The 21,537-nt window shown below is 40.7% G+C and overlaps 1 protein-coding gene across 3 annotated transcripts in view; it reads right to left on the bottom strand.

Annotated features, from left to right (window-relative positions):
* The window catches only part of TENM1 (teneurin transmembrane protein 1), a 348,313-nt gene that overhangs the window by 16,526 nt on the left and 310,250 nt on the right, over window positions 1-21,537 (bottom strand). For all 3 annotated transcript variants that reach the window (XM_069811008.1, XM_069811009.1, XM_069811010.1), the window contains 4 exons: window positions 13,650-14,016; window positions 11,349-11,859; window positions 6,076-6,248; window positions 3,533-3,768 (listed from right to left, as the gene is read on the bottom strand). In XM_069811008.1, the coding sequence (XP_069667109.1) occupies window positions 3,533-3,768; window positions 6,076-6,248; window positions 11,349-11,859; window positions 13,650-14,016 (1,287 nt within the window). The remainder of the gene's footprint in view (window positions 1-3,532; window positions 3,769-6,075; window positions 6,249-11,348; window positions 11,860-13,649; window positions 14,017-21,537) is intronic.

Raw genomic sequence — 21,537 nt, 5'->3', positions numbered from 1 at the left:
GCATTCAATTTTCAATTTTGTAGATATTCAGTTATAAAACCTGGACTGCATCCAATGCCAAGTTCCTCTAAGTTATGCAAAAGACAGGAGGGAACAGAGCTGCATTCTAATCAGTATATTACTATGCATCATGCTCATTGGTTTTAACAACAGCCTTTGCTTCATTTTTAGAAGTCAATTAAAATAGCAGTTTAATTGATAAAAAAGAAGTCTTGCTAGATTAAGATTGATGTTAAAATGCCTGATTGTACATAGATTTATTATTAATATAAAATGCATACATCCCTACAGACTGTTTTATATACTTTCAGGAAGCACCAGGGCAGGAAGTTCTGCACTTAAAGGAAACCTGTGATTAATTCCTGTTTCCCACATTCATTTAGATATGGAGACAAAGTTAGATGTCTGTTCTAGCATTTCAGTTAACTGACTTACTCACTTCTGCTCTATTTCTAGAGCAGGGAATTCACACCATGCAAAAATCCCACTCTTTAAAACACAGTGTTTACAGCGTTATTCAGAACGTGCGAACAGTGGCCTCTTTCCAAAACTGGAAACAACACTAATAGAGTGACATGCTTTCAAGATGGCTGCTAATTGCAATTAAGAATTAAAAAGGTTAGGACCAGGCAGAGAAGGAAAACTTTCTTCTTCTCAACTAGGTCATCCTGTACCTTATCCTCAGTTACCTGCCTTCTAATTTATACCTCTTAGCACTCAAAGCCATTTGTTTCAATGGCAGTATCAGGACTGATCTCTAAGTAACATCTTTAAACCTCATTTCTATGCTTTTTTTCTTTTTCTTCTCAGAAAACTCTTCCATTGTGCTGGTTTTTTTTCTTCGACTGAGGGCTCCTGCAAGTCTGTTCATTTCCATTGAGAACTGGTCCAATCCCCAGAGCTTTTCTTTACATATATTTTCAAAGTTCAGCATAGTTCTTTCTGCCCTACATTGCAAGCTTTCTAACACACTTCCTATTGTGCCAGTCATGGCATATTAAGTGTTTAAAAACTTTCTTTTTAAAATACAACTCACTAGAAGTTTTCAGAAGATCTCACCAGAACCTCATCCAGCATAATGGCTTCTAATGATGCTACATTCTTTTTTTCCCCCCACCAGCCCTCAAGCATCTGTCAATAGCAAGCCCTAAATCCCTTTCATTATTTGGCATTACTGCTTCAAACACATTATACGATGGTATTTTTGCTCCTGCTGTCCTGCATATTTCCTTTAATCACCAAGGCAAGACAGCTGTCTCTGGGTAAATTCTGCCGCTCCTTTGCCTTCCTTGTCAACTGCACTGTTCCAGCTCCGTCCACCTCCACCGACTCCCCACTCCATCAGCATCCCACGCAAACTTCTCAGTGCTAAAGCTGAACTCCAGGACCCATATATTTCACCTATCCTCCAAAGTCCTTCTCATTGGCAGTAACAGCCTCAATAGTCCATTTGTTCCTTTCTCTTGTGTCTATTTACGTGGTGTATCCTATGCGCAGAATATTTCTCCTCCTTCCCACTATCAAATCCTCATTTAATGTGCTATCCCACCAGGTTCCCTCCAGCCTTGCCCTGACAGCCCTCAGACAGATGGTCCTAGAGCTCGCTATGGTCAAGGGAGGGGAAACCATTGTCATACAGGCAGCTGACTTGTCCTTCTGAGTAGGCAGGGGCAATCCATAAGCCCCCTTGATCTTGGGTAGGTATAAAAAGACACAATTTACAGTAATAACAATGCAATGGTCACTGCTGTGATGCTAGTGGATACTTTTGGAGGGACAGAGAATATAAGACAGCAGCACATCAAAGTCATTCTTATACTTCACCTTCACATTCCGTCCTCTCACTGGATGAAGGTGAAGGAGGAGAAGGAGGAGTACATGAGTGGTTCTATGCACCAACAGGCTGACCCAGAGGCAGGTCTATCTCTGAGCTCTGGATAGCTTCAGTGTTGCAGTATTTCAATGAACATTTTATGCCTCCAGCCAGAACTCATTTAATCCTGACCAATTTGTTAATTTCCTCCCTTTTTTGGTATGCAATATTAAGGATCATGCAGAAGCAAGTGAAAATGAGTTAAAAAGAACCTGCAATCAATTTCAACAATAGAAAACATGAACTGCGTAATAGGAAAACTGTGCAGGGTGATGTACTTATATTAAATATAACTGTCATGAACAACTTGGCCCTGGCAATGTAAGCAGAAGAGATGACTGACTACATCCTTTCCATTTAAGATTTTATTACATAAGATCCTTAAAGAAAAATGCGCCATATCTAAGCACAAAATCACACAAAACCCAACTGAATGGGCAATGTGAGCCATGGAGGCCATAGTTTGGATCCTGCCATCTTAACACGTTTGCCACTGTAATAAAGTTCAGCTGCCTCTCTAGACAGGGCCATGAGGACTCACACTATGCCAGAGCGGCGGCAGCCAGAAGCTTCTCCTCACTTGCAAGATCCTAATAAAGTAACTGTGACTGTCAAATCTGAAAGATGGCCTTTCAAACAGGCGTTTCACATGCAGTGGCCAGTCCATCCAAGTCGCACTTTTGATTGATCAGAGCCGTTGAAAACCAAACAGATGATACAGTTTCAAAAAATATATCATATCTCATAACCAAAAGACAATCCAGACAATAATAACCAATAATAACCATCTCTGTATTTTCAGAGCTAACGGATGTACGTTCAGAGACAATACCTATCCAGGAAGGTTGTTGTTAATAATGCAATATTTTTAAAGCCAAAATTCCCAGACGTACTACTGGTACAGGCATTTTAAAGAGTATTCATGTGAAAAACAGAACTGATTTTGTAAAAAACCTGTTCTGCAAGGTAGCAGTCTCTTTGAGACTTAGTGTTACCTAATCAAATGCTGAATGTTGACCATCTGTCATTGTAATCTGCGAGTTCTCATCACAGATAAAAATAAACCATGGAGGCAATGTTAAAGTAATTCTTTATTAGGGCCATAGTGCAACCCAGCCAGAGGGAGTGAGGGGGTTTGAGAGTGTGTGGCGGAGGGCAGAACACACAGCCTGTCTGGATACACAGGGAGGACCTACAGCTCTCTGGCTTGCAGGAAACACACTGGCCAGGACACCCAAGGTGTGCCCTGCAAGACCCTCTGCCCCAGGCAGAGGCTGGTACCTGTTATTTCCCCCAGAAGAAAGAGGGTCAATAGATCTGAGAGCCATTCTGTGGCTCCGACTCTGCTGCTGTGCCGGAGTAACTACGCATTGTCCTTTGCTCACAGCTTCTTCCAAAGCCATAATTAAGTTCTTAGTTGAAAAAGAAGTGGGAGAAAAAAAGTAATTATGTCTCAAGGTCAAGTCTCACAACCAAAATCAAACAGAGATCAAACATCCCTGTGACTGTCGGAGGAGTTTAGGTTTGAAATTCATGGCTGGGGCCCACCATTGATACAAACTTTCCATTGCTCTCCTTACAAAGTAGAACATTTCAACATGATTTTAGTTCAATGGCTTTCAAAGGGAACACTGCACTTTACACGAGAGGAAGCCTTACCCTTAGCCTTCTCTCAAACGTGGAGATATTGCCTTTGGTCTGCTCCCTCCTTTGCCTCCATTCAATGAGATTTGAGTTATGCTCTCCAGGAAGGGAGATATTGCACTTCCCTAAAGTGGGGCTGACAACCCCTGCTAGAATATGAGGCTCCGTGTTAAGCGTGATTTCCATTCCACTGGCAAAGGTGACTCTCAGAGACCCATCTGGGCTGACCCGGTAGATATTCTGCGTGTTATCTGTCAAAAAACAACAACCAAAAACAGGCAACAGAGAAAAGTTCAGATCTCCAGATTTATGAAGCAAGTGTTAGGTGCAATAGGGCTTTGTTTGTCCCTAGGTTACAGACAGCTGAACATACACCAACTGCAGTGTGATTTTTCCAATCTGTGACCTCCAGGCCTTCCCACGTCTAAAGAGCTTTTTATTACATTTGGCCTGATGATTTCCATTGTGAAGGTTTCCTGCAGCAGGAATAAAGAGTTTTTGCTTTCAGCTTAAAAGTATGTAAACCCATAGGCTGGGTTTTGACCACTGATATTCTGATGATTTTAGCACATTGGGATCTATTAACAGGATAGTGTACTGCTTGAGTGACTGCAATGAGTATCTGATGTCAAGCATGAAAGCTGTTTTCAAAATGTCTGGGATGATGGCCAGTCTCCCATTCTGTCCATTTTCCCTGTATCACTGTACTAAAATCTCCCCCTCCTCCCCATTAGCAGCAAGACCCTGGGGTACAGGCACAGTGACGGTCAGCCACGAGCCTGAAGCCTGGTGCAAGAGACCCACTGGGTTGTGGTGGCAGAAAAATGAATGGGTCAGCAACGGTGGCACAGCAAGCAGCTCCAGAGGCTCGGGACTGTGCTGCAGAGGGCTGTCGAGGGCAGCTGGGATGACCTAGCATGGCCTCCTCCTCCTCCTCCACAAAACTGCCAAAAGGACGCGGAGGGTCCAGAGCAGGTCTCCACTGCAAGGACGTAAAGGCATACAGCCACTGCACGCTCCCTTTCTTTTGCCTGGGCACTGGAATTCCTCCACTGCAGGCAGAGCTGAGCCACATCGCCTTGCATTTGGTCAGGCTAGGGACATGCATGCAGGAGGTTACTGTGGCTCAGCTGTCAGGGGGCAACTCGATCATGAGCCTGAATGTTTAGTGCTAAGAGACAAAGCGAAAGTCTCACCGTTAAAATGCAATTGAATTCATACCAGCTAGGGACTATGAAAAGCATCCTTTTTTTTTTTTTTTTAGCTGGTCCACACAGAAGTAACTGGTCCAGCTCTTGAGACGTGAATATGTGGAAAACAGTCGGGTATGTCAGAAAGTGAAGATAATAGGCATTACATTAAAAGAGACTTTGTGACTCAGATGTAAGGATACCACATCTGACTGGTTGTTCACAGGGTGCTTTGTGATAGTTTCTCAGAGATACAGAAATATGCAAATTATATGAATTCATAAATATGATAGGTATAATAACTACAGCTGTTCATTTCTGGCACTGCCGATAGCGTGCTGGCACTTTCCTGAGGCAGAATTTGGTAACATACCAACTTTGAGGAGTTTCAGATTTAAGGACAGACATACAACCAGGCAGTCAGTAGATGATGCAGAGAGCAGATGGGGTCACTTGGACAAAGCCTAACAGGTGATACAACAATACAGTATAATTATTTCCACTGGTTCAGTGCTGTTTCTGCAATGCAATAGTGAAGAGAAATGAGTATCTTGTTAGGTGAGATCTTCCTATTTTTTGTTATATATCAAAAACTGAGAGGAAGAAAAGTTCTGTGATTTGCTCAGTTACAAAGCTTTTCCATAGCAGACCTGGAAGGAAATCAGAGAGCAAAAACCTGAACAAGCCACTGAAAACAAGAAAATCAACAAGGAGAAGAAAACTCAGATCAATTAAACTATATAAAACCAGAACTCTGGTGATGAATCTGCAAAATCTGAAGGAGGGCACCGAGGCACTTCCATTAGGCAGAGAGTAAATTCTTCTGGAGAGATATGATATTGCCAGGGAAATAACGTGGTGTCTACAGGGGCTGAGTCAAAATCTCATCCCCAAGGCAGTCACCAGCAGAAGTGGGTCGTGCTTTTCTCCTTCCTACGAGTGCTGTCCCCAGGACACAGCACTACCTGAAAGAATTCACAACATTGGCCAAACAAGGCATTTCCGTGCTAAAACATCAGTGGAACATGTCATTCTTCTGGGCAATATTTCTCAGAATAACAAAGCTCAGTCTAAGTCCTCCAGATACTGTAGTAGAAACTAGCACGTAATGCCTGGAGACATCAGAGATTTCAATAACTAGAATCCATCCATGGGACTCTTCTAGGAGAAAAAAAATTCAGTTGTGGTTTGTTTCTAATTGGTATCCCAGGAGAATTATAAGTAGTATCTAGCTATTTGTACTGAAGCAAGGAAGAAGCAAATGAACTAATTCTAATGTCTTTTTTTGGCAAACAGTTAAGAATGCAATAATGGCTAGGGTTTGAAACGTACTGATGAAGGAAGAAATAACAGAAATGCTTTAATTACCTTGTTTTAAGGTATATATTGTAGAGGTAGCTGAGAAGTTTGTGGCTGTGATCACATTCTCTCTGTTCGAAGTATCAAGTTCCACTCGCGTCAGTTTTTCAACATCGCTGTGGAAACTGCTGACTTCCCCGGTTGGGAAGGTCGCATTGGTGAGGTGGCCATCGGAGTCATACCTGCAAGACATGATGTTAAAGAGCCATGAAAATGTATCACTATTGTCTTGGAGATACACCTAAAGGAAAAAAAAAAGGGAAAAAAGTAAGAAGCATTGTTAACACTGTGCAATAAGTAAAAAGGTAAGAATTGGTCCAGTTATTCACTCAAAATGCATTCATACCCTAATCCGAATTCCTGCTTAGACTCTTTTTCAGTGGTGCTGGATAAAATACAACTGGGAATAGTCTGAGATGCTACCTACATCACTCAGCTTCTGCCAGAGGTTTCAGCGTTGCGGTGGGGGTTTCACCCACTGGGATGTGATACAGGAGGGCGGCCGCTGGAGGTCACTCGGCATTCAGGCAACCACCTCGCCCCCCCAAAAACCGTTTTCTTACCGTAAATTTAAATAAAACCAATTCTTAGATCCTGCAACACTCAAAACCTGCCTTTTGTTGCTGATGTGTGAAGTACATAATATGAACGGTGAATTTAAAAAGGGGACCTAAAGCGTAACAATAGCGATAAAATTAGATTGAAATCTGCAGCGATTAAGTTGCCTACATGGTTTTTACTCTTGTGTTAGGTTTCCCACGGGCCTACTCAAATCAGCAGGAACTTCTCATCACAAGTAACAGCACCAGAATCTAGAGCACCACATTCTAGTTCACCTAAATTTCATCAGTGCTAAGGAAATTCTTTTAGTTTAAGGTACTTTATGTGCATCAGGCCATGTTATGAAAAAGTAAAAAATTCAAAAAAAGCTCGGGAGCAGTGTTTCTAACAGGTCTTTTCAGTTCTACAGATATATTTGTTCTTTCTCATGGTTCACATGGAATACAATGCAGAACATTGCTTGGTGCTTGATATTGTTTCACATTAATGCCTCCCATCTTAAAAACCTTATTGATGCTAACACATCTTTATTCATCCAAGACACCTCACTGATAATGCAGATGTATTTGCATGAGTAAAACCAACTCATGTTCATAAAATAGAAACTTATTTGTGCAGGTAGGAAAGCATAATTAAGTTTCATGTTTTATTAACTGTCTCCTCTCATTGACAAAACATATCCTCAGCTGGTGTAGCAACCGGCAAAGCTCCACTGCCTCCAATGGAGCTCTTCCAATTCACATCAGCAGACGATCTGGCTATGTCCTTCACTTTAATGTCTTGGCATCATTTCCTTAGGATCTTTACTTCCCCCTAATTAGTCAGACAAAAATCTATGTCACAAGAAGTATTGGCGAAAAAAAATCAGGATTTTTTTTCCCTTTCCCCCCAATATAAAAGAAAAATACAGCAGCTGTTCTTTCCAAATGGAACACTGGAGAATGAACTAGTGACCATGTTGTGTTTTTTTGACAAAAACATTAATCAAATGTTAAATACAGTATAATCTCTCTCTCTTTCACCTCCTACTGCCCTCATATACATCATGCAATTTATTTACATTCTACCCTTATGCCGGTTCTGTGCAAATTGACTGGGTGCCACACCCAGCAATTAAAATTGACTCAGATCACTACTTTTGATCATTAGAAAACTCCATGAACATTGGGCAGTTATATTTCATTTACTGCTTCATCAAACAGATATGACAGCTTGCTAGGTTATTTGGATTCGCTACCGTACCACAGAAAAATCCCCAAATCATGCATTTTTACGGCGTAAATGCAGCCAGTTTATTGGAATGTATTTGCGCACAAGACTTGGGATCCATCTTCGCTAAGGATCTAGTTTTGCTGCTGATAGTGCTGCTGTCGAGATACAAAACTCACTGTGTAGCTGAAAATGGGATAAACTGTTACTGGATGGCTGGCCAGATACGGTACTGAATTATAATGAGACTAGAGCACATGCCAACGGACTCTTACTCATGTAGATGGTCCCACTGACTTCAAGGAGAACATGCAGATTAGTGTCTCAGCAATGATTCCATAATGTGACCATCTAAAGGGGTTTTTTTATTCCAGATTGCTCCAAGAAACCCAACCCTCCAAGGACAGGTTCTGCCACCTTTCGCATGATGAATAGTAGCACACTGGGACTCAGTTCCTGCAGAGCAATGTCCTACCCATACTAATAGGGGCAGAATCATGACATATTTCTTAATGTTAATTTGGGGCCCAGTTATGCCACTGTTAATCATGTCAGTGACCATTTAATCATGCAAATAATTGCACTGATTTCAGTACTCACATGAGGAAGTGCTCACCAGTATTTGAAATGCACACTTGGGGATATAGCTTCACAATCTATTTTCATTTCTATGTGTAGCACAGTTAAGAGTTATATCATTTCAAAGGGAAAGCGGTCTAATTAATTTTTTCAGAGAGTTGTTTCTTGCAGGTGTTTTCTTGTCCTTGATTTAATAGAGGCACAGAGCTCCCCCTCCCCTCTTACAGCTTTAATGATACAATATTAAAAAAATCTAGATGACTGAAAATTATACATTAGCTATAATTTTATGCAAGAGCTCTTTCAGTACTTCCATTCCATCAGATTAGAGTAGATGGATGACAAGTACTTTTGTAGGTGGTTTTCTACCTCTTAATAATTTCCCTCTGTGAGTGAATCTGACATATAGGTAGATGTTCTGAACAGTTCATTATCTTTGCTCATATTCCCAAGTATGTGTGATACGTGTTGTTAAACAAACTCATCCCTACTTCAGCTTGACACTGCCATGGGTTGAACTTTTGGATGTGAATGCAAATCTACCTTAAATGGAGAAGATGATTCCAAGCAATTTGAAAGTTGCTTATATGATAATTCTCTTAGCTCCAATACTGTGTTCATACAGGACTCGGAAGCAATTCACATATAAGTAACCCCTTCAAAAAAATCTAATTTTCAAACTGAAATCGGGTGTCAGTTCAGAATGTGACCTGTCTGGAAAATAATGTCTGGTTAAAGGATAACTAAGGATCATCATGCCCCATGACCTATTCATGGCAGAAGGTGAGCAGCATCTCCTGAAAGCACATCTACTCAGCGCAGCACTGATTATAGTCAACGACCCCTCTGACTGCAGCAGACTGGGTGACAGTCTGTGTATCGGCCATTCAGGAATTTGTAATAAATTATGAAGATGACTTAAAATATTGGACTGAACATTGACTTCACTATTTAATTTTGATATTGTTTTTGTAATGCTAACAATTGTAATTCTGTCAATTTCTAGTGACTGATCTGGACTGGCAGAAGGGCGCAGTCGTGCAAAGCCTGGATAACTCGAAGCATCGGTGAGGACAGTGTTACCTAGCCTGCAGTTAAAGCTGTGAAAGCATGAAAAACTGTTTAATTTAGCAAAACTTCTTTGTGTTAATCACATACATCGTATCAATCCTTCCAAGGCACAAGTATTTCTTTGTGAAATCTATTTTACATACAATGGGAGGCACCTGCAAGCAGGTGAAGTCCTTTAAAAGGTCTTACTATGCTTGAGTCATACTTTAACAAACAGCTTGCCAGAAGACAACAGGAACAAGCAATAATAGTGTGAAATGGTTTACACTCAATGTCAGAGGGACAGAGTAAGAATACCGAGATTGAGTAGCACATGACTGAAAATAATCTGCTCTAACATGCTCTAACAATCAAGGCCCTGCAACAATGCATAGTGTTCAGCATTTTAACAAGTAATAGGCATGATTTGGAGCTACTGTAAAAGCTTTTTGAAAGTGTCATTGGTCCATGGTCTGGATTGATGCCATCCTCAAGTAGGGATTTAAATGGATCACTCTCAGTGTCAAAATTATTACAAAGTATATATATTAAGTTAGGTCTGCTTATAAAAGGTAACACTCAGATGAGTAGTTAAGCAGCACCAGGACAACAGTGAGCTTTGTCTTGTTGCAAGATAATTTAAATTGATATCAATAGATGCCTGATAATGAGAACTGAACCAGGAAGGCCCTGTATGGTTCTGTTTTCCTGCATATTGTCAAAAACAGCTCTCTCTAATGGTTTATACTTATGTCCACTCTATCAATCTAGTCTTTGGCAGAATAATAGAGGGCAGGATGGAAAAACATACCCTTGAATAAAAAAATCCCATGCACTAGGCAGCAGTTTTCTCTGCTTTTGTGCTACTTCCATTTCAAGAAAATATAATTCTAAAAACCTGTAATGATGGTGACTCAACTGCCTCTCCAGGTGACTTATGCAGTAACTTAATTCTCCTCAATGTGTTTTCTGTTCGTATCTCACCTGGATGGCTTTTCATTTCAGTTTTTGACCATGAACTCCTATGCTCCACAGAAAGCAGGCATTATTATCCTCCTTGAAGACTCTGAACTAGTACTGCAATGTTAACATATGATTTCCATCCATCACTTGTCACATCCTCAAACAGGGATTATGACAATTAATTATAAATAATGAGAAATCCTGATACATCACACCTCGTTATAAATAAAAAATGAACTTTCTCTTGGGTTGTTCTCTTTCTGGGACCAGACTGGGATGTTCTGACTGCATCTTTAACTGTCTTGTCTTGCTCTTTAGAAGTCCTGTCAAAGGTCTCCTGAAGGTCTTGCTTATGAGGCCATTCCTATTCCCCTTATATATAGCCTTTTGCTATTACATATTCTTTTGTTATTATATATCGTCTTCCCCTGCTGATAGAGACAAGTTCACGCTTGTCTTTCTTTGAATATTCTTTCCACTGAGATTCTCAATTTCCTTTGCAACACTCCCTTCTCTGATGAGTATGCTAATTTTCCCCTTTTTGCCTTCCTCGGGAATTTTGCAAATTCCTGATTCGTATCACAACTTGCCTCTACTTCTTTAGTTACAAAAAATTCCGCAATCATATTTTCATTTAGAGAAACAGATTCACAATAATAAAGTGCAAATGAAGTACAGTTTCAGGCAGTTTCTGCTACACTTAATGGGCACTATATACAGAGCTTCTACATGTGACAGGCTTTGGCACTTAAAAATGGTAGTGTTTCATTGTAAAAGCTTGTGCAACAGCACTACCTGTCCTTTCTCATGCAGTGTTAGTAGCAGGGTGTCTTTTTAAATTACTAGAACTGACTACAAAAATTTCAATGTTCCTTTAAAATAGGGTTTCTTACATCAGGCATTTAATGTCATGGACTTACTCGTACACAGTTGTCCATCCATTTTCATCGCTTTTGGTTGCTAGAAGCCCTGTGTTTCCAGGATATGTCATGAGAGCCAGGTTGTAGCCTTGGGCATAAACTCTTTTCAGAACCCCATTGCTGCTTATTGTCAGCCAGTACACCTGGCCCCCTGGCACCACGACCCACAGGGGCAGCCCGCTCGTGTCTCTGCGGATGTGAACCGAATTCCCATTGCTGCTGGTGATGGTGCCAATATCCCCTTCCCCGCTGTAGGTGAAATTGTAAATGTAGTCCCTCGTTATGAGGTTCAGCGTGTGCAGGTGGGTGCCGTTGATGGTGAACTGATATAGTTCTTGGTCCGCTGGCGACGCAATCTCATACATATTCGTGTCACTGAGGTGAGCCTTGTTTCGGCTGACTGCACGGATGCGAACATTGCCAAGGTCTGCTACGTACAGTGTGTCATCAGGAGAGACTGCTAGAGAAGAAGGTGCTTTCAACTTTGCATCTTTGGCATATCCACCATCACCTGGAGGAGAAATGGTAATTTTAGTAATCTGTAATGTCCATATTTAAGCTGAGCCCCTAAACCTGACACACTGCTTCTCCTCAGTATCATTTACAGGTCAATAAAACAATATCTTCTTCCAACTAATTAAATCCCTATTATCTGAGGTTGGTGCAATTCTAAATTAGCCTCGATGAAGACAAACAAGAATATAAATTATCTAATTTACAATGGTTTTGCTAAGGCCAAAACCCTGCTGCTCAGGAAAGCTTTAATGGCAAAATTGTGAAAGAAAAAATCATGACATCTGATGTTTCATTCCCTACTTTTTGTCTGTTGGCATGTTGTTAAAGTAGAATCATGTTATAAACAAAACAAAGAGAAAATAAAACCCAGTAATTCAACTAAAATGATGCTGAAGGAAAGATTAGTTTATACTTATTAAAAACTCAACACAGAGGAAAACAAAACAAGAACAATAGACAAAAAGCGCCTTGAGAAACAACCCCTTCCAATATAATTTGATAATTTATTTGGTTTGTGTATTTTAGGGTTTGAGGAGGATATTTGCATTATCATGGGCTGTATATGCATATCAAAATGACTTTACATGAGCAGGATTTTCTGTAACTAGCAAGAAAGCATATTAAACCTCACTCTTAGAGAAAAATACATTAGTGTTTGTATTGCTCCACTTCTCCTGCCTGAGAAATGAAATTTGCTGAAGAGTTTGAGCACACCCTGTTCTTCCTTGGAGATGGATAAATTAACTGATCTTTCTGCCAAGCTGACCCTGCCTTTCACCAACAATCATTAGATTTGCCAGTTTTTAATTTTTCAGCACTGAGGGTAGTTACCCTCAACAGGAACCCTGAACCGGATTCTTTTCAGCACTGGTCTCCTATAGCCATGACTGAAGCTGGCAGCACTTGGCAATGCACATGAGGCTTTGATTATCATTACAATGCTGGGTCAGCAACCCACCTTCTCTGGAAGACCATTTACATTTTTTCTCTCCATTCTTGACATACTTAATGTTTTCTTGTCAGTAATTAACCTTTTACTTGAAATGAGAGGCTTAAGAATTATGATGACATTATGGTGCTGAACACAGTGGTTCTTAGAGATGACAAGATGACAACATACTGCACACCTCTGTATATGGGAATGCTGTCCTTTGTCCCATTATGAAATATGTTTTTATGAAAAAAAAAAAAAGCCACAATTTGTTTTGATGCATGTAGGGGAGAGGAGCTGCGCTGCTGAGCACGTCCGGTGATGCAGTGTGGGCCTGGCACTGGCTGTTCCATTTTAAGACACACAAAGAAGAAGAAATTCTTAACTTTATGTGTTTGCATCATTTTGCTGGTTGTGCAGCGTGACACAAGAGATGAGAAGGGATAAGCTAGTGTTTTTCACTTGATGTGAAACACCTTGGTACTCGGTGAGAAGGGCTGCTTGATCCAGTAGTATTTAGGTGCAATCTGTACTGGGGCCGGTACCATCTTCAGCATGGGCAAACATAGCTGACACAGAAAGGCAGGCTTGGAGCTAATTTTGAATCATGTGTAAGCTCTGTATCAAAAGAGGAAAAGCTAAGACCACCCCGAGGTTCCTCCAGTGCCAACTGGAAGACTCACGTCTCTGAATCCAATGGATTAAATCCACAAAGAGCTGCTGATAACATTTCTGGCTTTCCAAGGAAAATGAATCATTGCTCGTCTCTCCTTCCCCTCGTCACTTTGCTAATCTGCAGCTGTGCCAGGGGTTCTCAACAGATAAGAGACAGGAAATAACTAGCATCTCCTTACCTGAAAAACAGTCACAATTAGGATCAATCTTGCAGTCGCAATCCGATGGGGCTCCAGCGATTATAGAGATCTCACCGTTGGTTGTGACCTGTTGTATACGGTTGATCTTTCTTTCATCTGTTTCTGCAATGTAGAGTATGCCGCTGTGAGACACAGCAATCGCCCTGGCTGACTCCAGGGTCGAATGGATGGCCACCTTGCTGACGATGAAGTGGTCAATGCCTGGCACCTGGCAGTGAATGGGGCGTCCTGCAATAATTCGCACACGCCTGTTCTCAGAGATCTGCAGGACAATGTTGTTGTCCAGGACATACAGTGAGTTGTCTAGAGGGTTCACTGTGAGGTCTGTTGGCCACTCTAACCGCACCTGGGAAAAAAAATTAAGGGGAAGGCAGGGAAAAAAAGAGAAAAAAAGAATGATTACCACAGTAAGGCAGTTTCATTCAACCATCTTTGATCACCATGTCATCAAGGCACTTGGTGGATTCACCCAGCACCGCTTCTCTAGTATGTACCTTTAATTGGGTTTGGCAGAAGAAGTCTCAACAAGCATACTCTTTTCTGAGGTCCAGCTCCAGTGCGGAACAAAACTTGATTTGAAAAGTAATTTAGCACCCTCTGAGAGGTATTTGCAGAAGTCCATTAACGTGGGAATTTTATTATCCCTATGCGGTCATGCAAATAAAAACACACACTTCATGTCATGCAACATCAGCTGGAAAATTTTCCAGGTCTGAATGTTATTGTTTCAAGGTTGCAGTCAACACTGGCAGAGTGGAAAACAGTTAGAGGCTGTCAATGTCCTAACACTTTAATTGACTGTTAGTACAAAAGGAAAATGACATACTAGAAGAGTACGACATAGTTCCACAATTTATTTACTAAGCAAGAAATGTTAATGACTTATATGCCATAAGAAATATAAGCTTGTTAATAATAAACCAATATATCACACTTCACATGATACAGTAGCCAAGCCATAATTATTTATGATTTTGCTTTGTGAATTCAGTATTTCAGTCATGGATTAAGTAAATTCTTCATACTTAAGGTTAGCTTTTTGCCCTTTTCCATGCAGGTGAGAGTGCCAACCAAGCAAAGTTTCCAAACAACGCTGGAGGAAATACTAGAAGAATGACCTCACTCCTCTGATACCTGTTGCATCAGAATCTGGAGGAATTAAACATGCTCCCAATTAAAGGTGGGGCTTCCTGTCAACCGGAAAGACAACCAGTATGTAGGCTGCTAATTGTAGCATGTACTGGCCAGAGCTTCAAACTCCTCCTGTTGGGAAAGCTCAATAGGCAGTATAGGATCGCTGAACTGGGAAACAACAACAGAATAGACTGGTCCCCCTTGCCAGCTAATGGCCAGTGGAGGTTTTGGACTGCAGCTTGTCTATGGAAAGGTCAGAGAACAACTGAGCCACCGAGATTGCAAGACAGCCTATTTTTGTTGTCTGTCTCAGGACGCTCTGCTTGTTATCCTTCGTGAAGAGATGGCTGCTTTTATCTGAGTGGAATTTTTCTGGACTAAATATTTCCATCATCAGAAGAGAATAAATACCAGGCTAAAGTGTAACGGTTTTATATGCTTTATATGTCACAGAAGCTTCTATTATTTAATTTACTGATTTTGTTGCTGGTTTTGCTCACTTTTCCACTGTGCTAATTAAAAGATCTATGAATCTAGAGACCACAGATGCTAATACAATGCTCAGCACTGAGGAATAACATATGGTGGAGTGTGTGGCCATCGCAAGCCACCTGCTTGCCTGGGGTCAGCTCAGGAACCGGGCTGGAGTCCAAGTCTCTCCCCTTCTCAAGCATCAGTATTTCCTGAATAATCTCATTTCCAGAAGTACATTGCTGGTTTGATAACTGATGTTTTAATAAAGTGAGTGCATTGTGGCTGCCGTGTCTCATCCTGCGTGGTTATGTGGTGCACCACACAATTATGAAGGCTCACGGAGTAATCGAATTACTCCTTGTGCCCAGTCCATTTTACTAGACAGCATAATAACTGGCATTAAAACTAATGCTGTTGGGTTCAAGATCTCTTCTGAACCAGGTGGTAGAGTCCTTCCAAAGGATGATAAATGTGGTGAAACAGTTGGAAACAGATTCCTCCCAAAAGGTGCTGATTTCTGGGCATGTGTGAAACTGCCTGGATTTCACCTGCTGCTCTAGGGCTGGTTTACACAGTGCTTCAACTGGGAGTTCACTGGTACACCAAATACAACTCTTTTGTTAGCATAAAAATCTCTACAAGGCTATCTTCAGGAAACTTGAAAAAAACCATATTTGCAATGTACCTTTAATGCAGAACATTTGATGGGAAACAGACACCTTCAACTTTAATGGCCTCCTTCATAGATCGCTCTGCTGTAGAAGTAATCTTTGATTAACCGTAACTAGATTATTAGTGATAAAAACTTTGGGCTGAAACTCCCTATTTTTTCCATAATGACTCTGCATAGCACCTGCCATGTCGTAATAGCTGGTTTTCCTTTGTGGACCAGCCACACTGCATTTGCCCAGTGAATAGTTTGAATTCTTCCCACTGTGAAGCTATGCCTGGTGTCTTGCAGATAAACAGGGACTGGTTTGGGCCAAAACAACTTACTCTCTTGTTGATTTAAGGCTGATTTGGTTTATTGAAATAGAATAAACTTTTATGCAGCTGTCCATTTCACTTGCAGCAATGTGCCTAAAGCTTAGTCTTAACAGCTGTTAACTGCAAGCACATTTGCTTTCATACCGATCACATCTGTAAATCTAGCTGCATTATGGTAAAAATAAATAAAATTTTAGTTGGGAACATCTAAACAATTTTGATTACTACACCAGAACTGTTGCCTAGCTCGCTGCTCAGCAAAGCTAACAGAAGGTATGGCTACAGCTTCTCCTTCCTGGGTTTAAAGTGGTCATGGATGTATTAATGGTTTAATCCCAGGCGAAATATTAAAGCTAGCATGTACCTGTCTGGAGATTGCAGCATAAAAACCAGCTGCTGCTCACAGCAAGCTTACGCTAGTGCAACTGGAGGGGAAAAAAAGGTGAAATAGCCCAATTAAAATCAAACATACACACAAGCCCAAACCCCTGAGCATTCCTAATCTGAAGAAGAATTTCACAGATTTAGAAAAAATCTGCACTGTTCTTGCCAGGATGAGGCTTCATGGCATCTTAAACTGGTGCAAGCTGGGGCTGCTGCGGTCCCACCCCATCCCTTCTCCCAGTGCAGCCCCAGCAGCAAGGCCAGTGTTTATGTGCTCCTACAGAGAGCAGGTTCGGGATGGTTTGCTGGCTAAAAACTAATCACCTAAATCAGCTTAAGCTGAAGTGTAACTGCACCCTCAGGTTCACTGTTCTCTTGAAAAGTCACCGGTTGTTTCTTTTCTTTTAAAGCAAGCTGCTCTCTGGCAGGTTTCTGTGACCAAACCATCAGTTGTGCTTCATTCAAAGCCAATAAACATATTACAGAGAAGCACTTCAATTCTCATCTGATATGACTGTGCCTATTAAAAGGTTTTTCCAGACAAAACCTCAGTTAGGATTAGAATATTAAATCAGTTAATATACTTTTTAATTTGAAGCAGTACTTCACAAGCCACTGTAAAAAGTCCTCTCCCATATATGTATATTTTTCTTATAACTCAAAATTGGGCCAACTGCAAGTGTTTTTTCTTGAATTTAATGGGTTCTTTTTTTGAGCAGTGTACAGAAATGGCATTGCTGATTATCCCATTATAAACAAACAGACAAGGTTTGTTCAGTAGCAGTCAGTACCTCACACTCTTCACAGGCTGAAATTTTCAGGTGACAATTCTGGTTATGTTCACGGAAGACTGAGTATATGCAATGGAAATCACTGCTGAAACAAGTGAACCCTTGAGCAATGAGACCTTTTGCATATAAGTATTAACATGTCAACTTTTCTGGGAATTCAGCATTTAACTGTCAACATAAAGGCTCCAGCTATATCTAATAATCAATCTCTCGTTTGAGAAGTGCAAAATTAACACCTACTGGTCTGGCTTTCTAATACATTTTTTCATGTCAAGTGTTCTGGAAAACACAAAGTGCACTAAGGTGGCTTCAGTTTAAATGAATTTTCACTGGGAGATCTACATTTAGGTAGTTAAATAGCTCTCAGACCCAAATGGTATTTTTTGTGTTTGTTTCTTTCTTGCAAAATATACATGTGCTTGTATAACTTTCTATCTACCTACCTATTTGGTTTTGAAATATTTAAATATTTTTCCCACAGCTAAGCTTTACAACTAAATAAATAACATGAGATTTTTGCAAAGTAGCACTGATAGGGGAGCCTGCACTCACATACTTCTTAAACATAGACGCCCGCACATGTACACACATTTAAGTGTTAGTTTGTGAAGAATACTGTTTCACTTTTTGTTTTGACCATATGGCTAAAACTTTCTGCACATTTTGCATGACATTTTATGGCTGTGGCATTTTTGGTACTATTTTAAACAAATCAGATCAAATTCAACCGTTCATATCAAAGTAAGAAAAGTAAAGAGAGAAAAATCTATCCCTGTCTTCAGATGCCGATTTCAAGAGCTTAACTGTTTGGTTGCGGGGGTAAATTTCACTGGGATAAGTTTCATTTATCATGGATTAAAAGAAGCTGCATAAATCCCTAAAAAGGCTTCACCATTGCTTTGATCTCTTGCCATGCATTGCTTGTATATTTTGATTCAATTTCATGTAGTAGCATGAAATTCATGCCAAAATTTTTCTGATAGTCCTGACTGATGGATTACTTCCTATCTGTACTGCTTAGCTTCAAGCACTTCCGTTGATGCTACCTTTCCCTTTATTCAGCTCTACGATATGCATTTGCAGAACTGATCATAGCCTCTTCCATATTTCTCTTTTGCTTCTAACTTCCTTTTTTCACAGAACCCTAGAATGGTTTGGGTTGGAAGGGACCTTAAAGATCATCTAGTTCCAATCCCCTGCCATGGGTAGGGACACCCTCCACCAGACCAGGTTGCTCATCTTCTTTTATTTATACTTACTTCAGCTGTTGTGTCCAGGCCAAACCCTTTTACTCATCACAATGTCCTTTTAAATAGCGTTTTTCTCTCTTCCTGCTCAAACCCTTCTTTCTCCTTCCTTCTGGGAGAGAAATGGCTCTGAGGAAGGACTCACACAGGTGGTCCATTAGGAGCGAGTGTGTAGTTTACAAGGCAGAAGGAGACTGGTTCTGCTTCCCTGAACTTTTTACAGGATGTCTCACTACATATATTTTTCTCTATTTTCTCACAGTTGACAACCATGGATATTTTTTCATCATTTTCTGTCAGTGTGCTCTCACTTCTGGGCTCTTTCGTTTGTTGACACTGACACTGTCAGGTCCTCTCAGCAGCTTAGCTTCTTTTTTAATGGCACACAGAGACACAATTCAGCTCCTGCGGTCTGACACCAGGGAACCCTTCCCCGTGGTGGGATTACAGCCTCCTCCCACGCCGGAGGAGCCTTTGTTTCTCATGCTCCTGATGCTGCATATTGTAAAATTCAGAATTATACAGTTCAGCTGTAGCAGTCCCTGCTCTAAACTTCACAAATGTTGCTCTCTCTGCATTCATCGTTCCCCAGTGAAAAACCCAAATAAATGAGTTTTGCAGCCTAACGACCGCTGTTTTCTACCCTGGGCTGAGAAAGCAGCTGTGGCACATTTTCCGATGCAGCTCAGAGGTCTGAGGCTACCAATTCTCCAGGATCATGGCTTGGGTAGTCTCCCTTTGCCGTCAATTATTTCCAGTGGATGAGGGACCCAGCGCAGGAATGTGAAGGCAAGGCACCACTTCAACAGTTTTCACTGCTTGTCTTCACTTCACTTGCAACAAGATTCGCTGTGCTCTCACCTTCCAGCTCTCTTCTTGTTTCATAATTTCTTTCTTTTTTATGATTTTTTCTGCTTCACAACTTCAAAGACCGTATCTTGGGTCTACTAAATCGATAGAAAAAGTTGATTTCTATGGAGACAGGTTTCACACCGTCTTTATTTAATAATAGAGGGAATATTATCCAGAATCACATAAGCCCATTGACTATGAAAATCAATGGGACTTAGATTCCTAAGCCATTTAAGTCTGTTTAAACATGGTACCCATGGTTTATACAGGCTATAAAATATATACTTTGTTAAATGCCCAGAAGGAATTTACAAAGTATTTCGAGCAGACTGGTACCTCTGAGAGGAGGACTCTTAGACTCTTCAATTAAAATATCTCAAAATAGACCATGAATTTGAATCTAACTGAAACGCGTCTCCAGTGCTGGAGTGGGAATAGATGTCCTCCAAACATACTGTTAATTTGCATGGCCAAAAGGAGGGAGAGGGACCAGGTGGAAATCTAGCTAACAACAGGACTGTTTGCATTTTGCCTCACTTTCTAACTTGCATTTCCAGGTCCCGGTGCTTGTCAGACAAGACGGCACAAAAGTAAGGTTGCATAAATCTTAATAAATCTCTCACTAGTCTTGGCCTCATCTTTCCATTTTGGGCTCAGAAGTTCTGGATACAGAAAGCCAGTGTGTTGCCAATGCAGAAAAAATGGGAGGAAGATCTTGAAAAGCTTTAATTGAGACAGTAATTAAAAGCGGTATGAGAACAGTGAGAGGCTAGAGCTAGTACATTACGGTGTCTTTTGCTTCCAATAACTACTGTGGTTCATAAAAGCATCTGGCCTGAAAACTGAGAGGAAGAGAGGATACATTTCCAAAACTGAAAAAAGTGAAAAAAGCAAAAGCCCATGCCTTTGAGCAACACCAGCCACTGTGAATATATCACCCAAATACTCTGACTCTGCCCCGAATCCTGAATCAAACTCAAAATTAAAATGAAAATGAAATTCTTGAAATTAAAACTTCCTACAGATTTGTGCCCAGGAAACTGTCTTGTCTCCCCAGGATCACGACCTCTGACAACAGCACTGCTCCTCAGGGCAGTGTTGCTTTGACCCCAGGGCTGGGCAGAAAGTGAGACCAGGGGAAGCGAAGGATGAGGAGCCACTGCCAGGAGGCTTCCAGTTGGGCATGTGGGAGCCACAGCTGCCTCCTCAGCCAGATCAGGGCTGCAAAACACATCCTGCAAGGATCAGAACAAATCCTAAATCTACAGCTTTCACAAGAAAATGCAAACTCACTTCTGTGGTTTATGCTTTCCCTTAAGAGTTACACCATTAAACTCACAAACACAACTTCTGCAAGTGAAAGAAAGAAGGATGGGGAAAATAGATATTCTGCAATTCATGTTTACGGCAGGGCATCTTCTATGGCAAATTCCTACAACGATACACAATTCAAGAGTAATAGCTTTTTTTAATCCATTGTAAGAATGAACTAATTCTTTATTAAACTGTAGCAGAGAGTTAAAGCAAAGCAACTATTAAAAAGTTTGATTTTTATCTTTAAATTATACATTTTTTTTTCACATGGATATAAAAATTCTAGGCAGAAAAAGCAACTGAAGTAATTTGAGTCCTTTTACCGAAATTAGCACAAGATTAATTGCTATCACGACATGATTTTCTGCAACTCATTTTTCATAAGTATTTACACAATAGATATTTCAACTGAGCAAAATGAATGTAATCTAACTAGCTGTCATGCTGCATTGAAAGTGAACACATACTGCTGTTAGACTTCAAAGAGCTAATAAAAAAAATAGGCATCTTGCATTTTGCAGAACAAACAAGACAGCTGCATTCCATACAGCAATCCTTCTACGTGAGTATTTACATTGATTATATACTCGCAAGAAAACGTACTGGGGAGTGTCTGATTCTGGTCTGAGACTGTAAGCAGGCACTCTGCTTTAAATTTCTGTCAGCTAAGGGCATTGGTTACTG

The sequence above is a fragment of the Haliaeetus albicilla genome, chromosome 23, assembly GCF_947461875.1.
Source record: "Haliaeetus albicilla chromosome 23, bHalAlb1.1, whole genome shotgun sequence".
Taxonomy (NCBI): Eukaryota; Metazoa; Chordata; class Aves; order Accipitriformes; family Accipitridae; genus Haliaeetus; species Haliaeetus albicilla.
The sequence above is the reverse complement of the archived record's forward strand: the minus strand, read 5'-3'. Positions and strand labels throughout refer to the sequence as shown.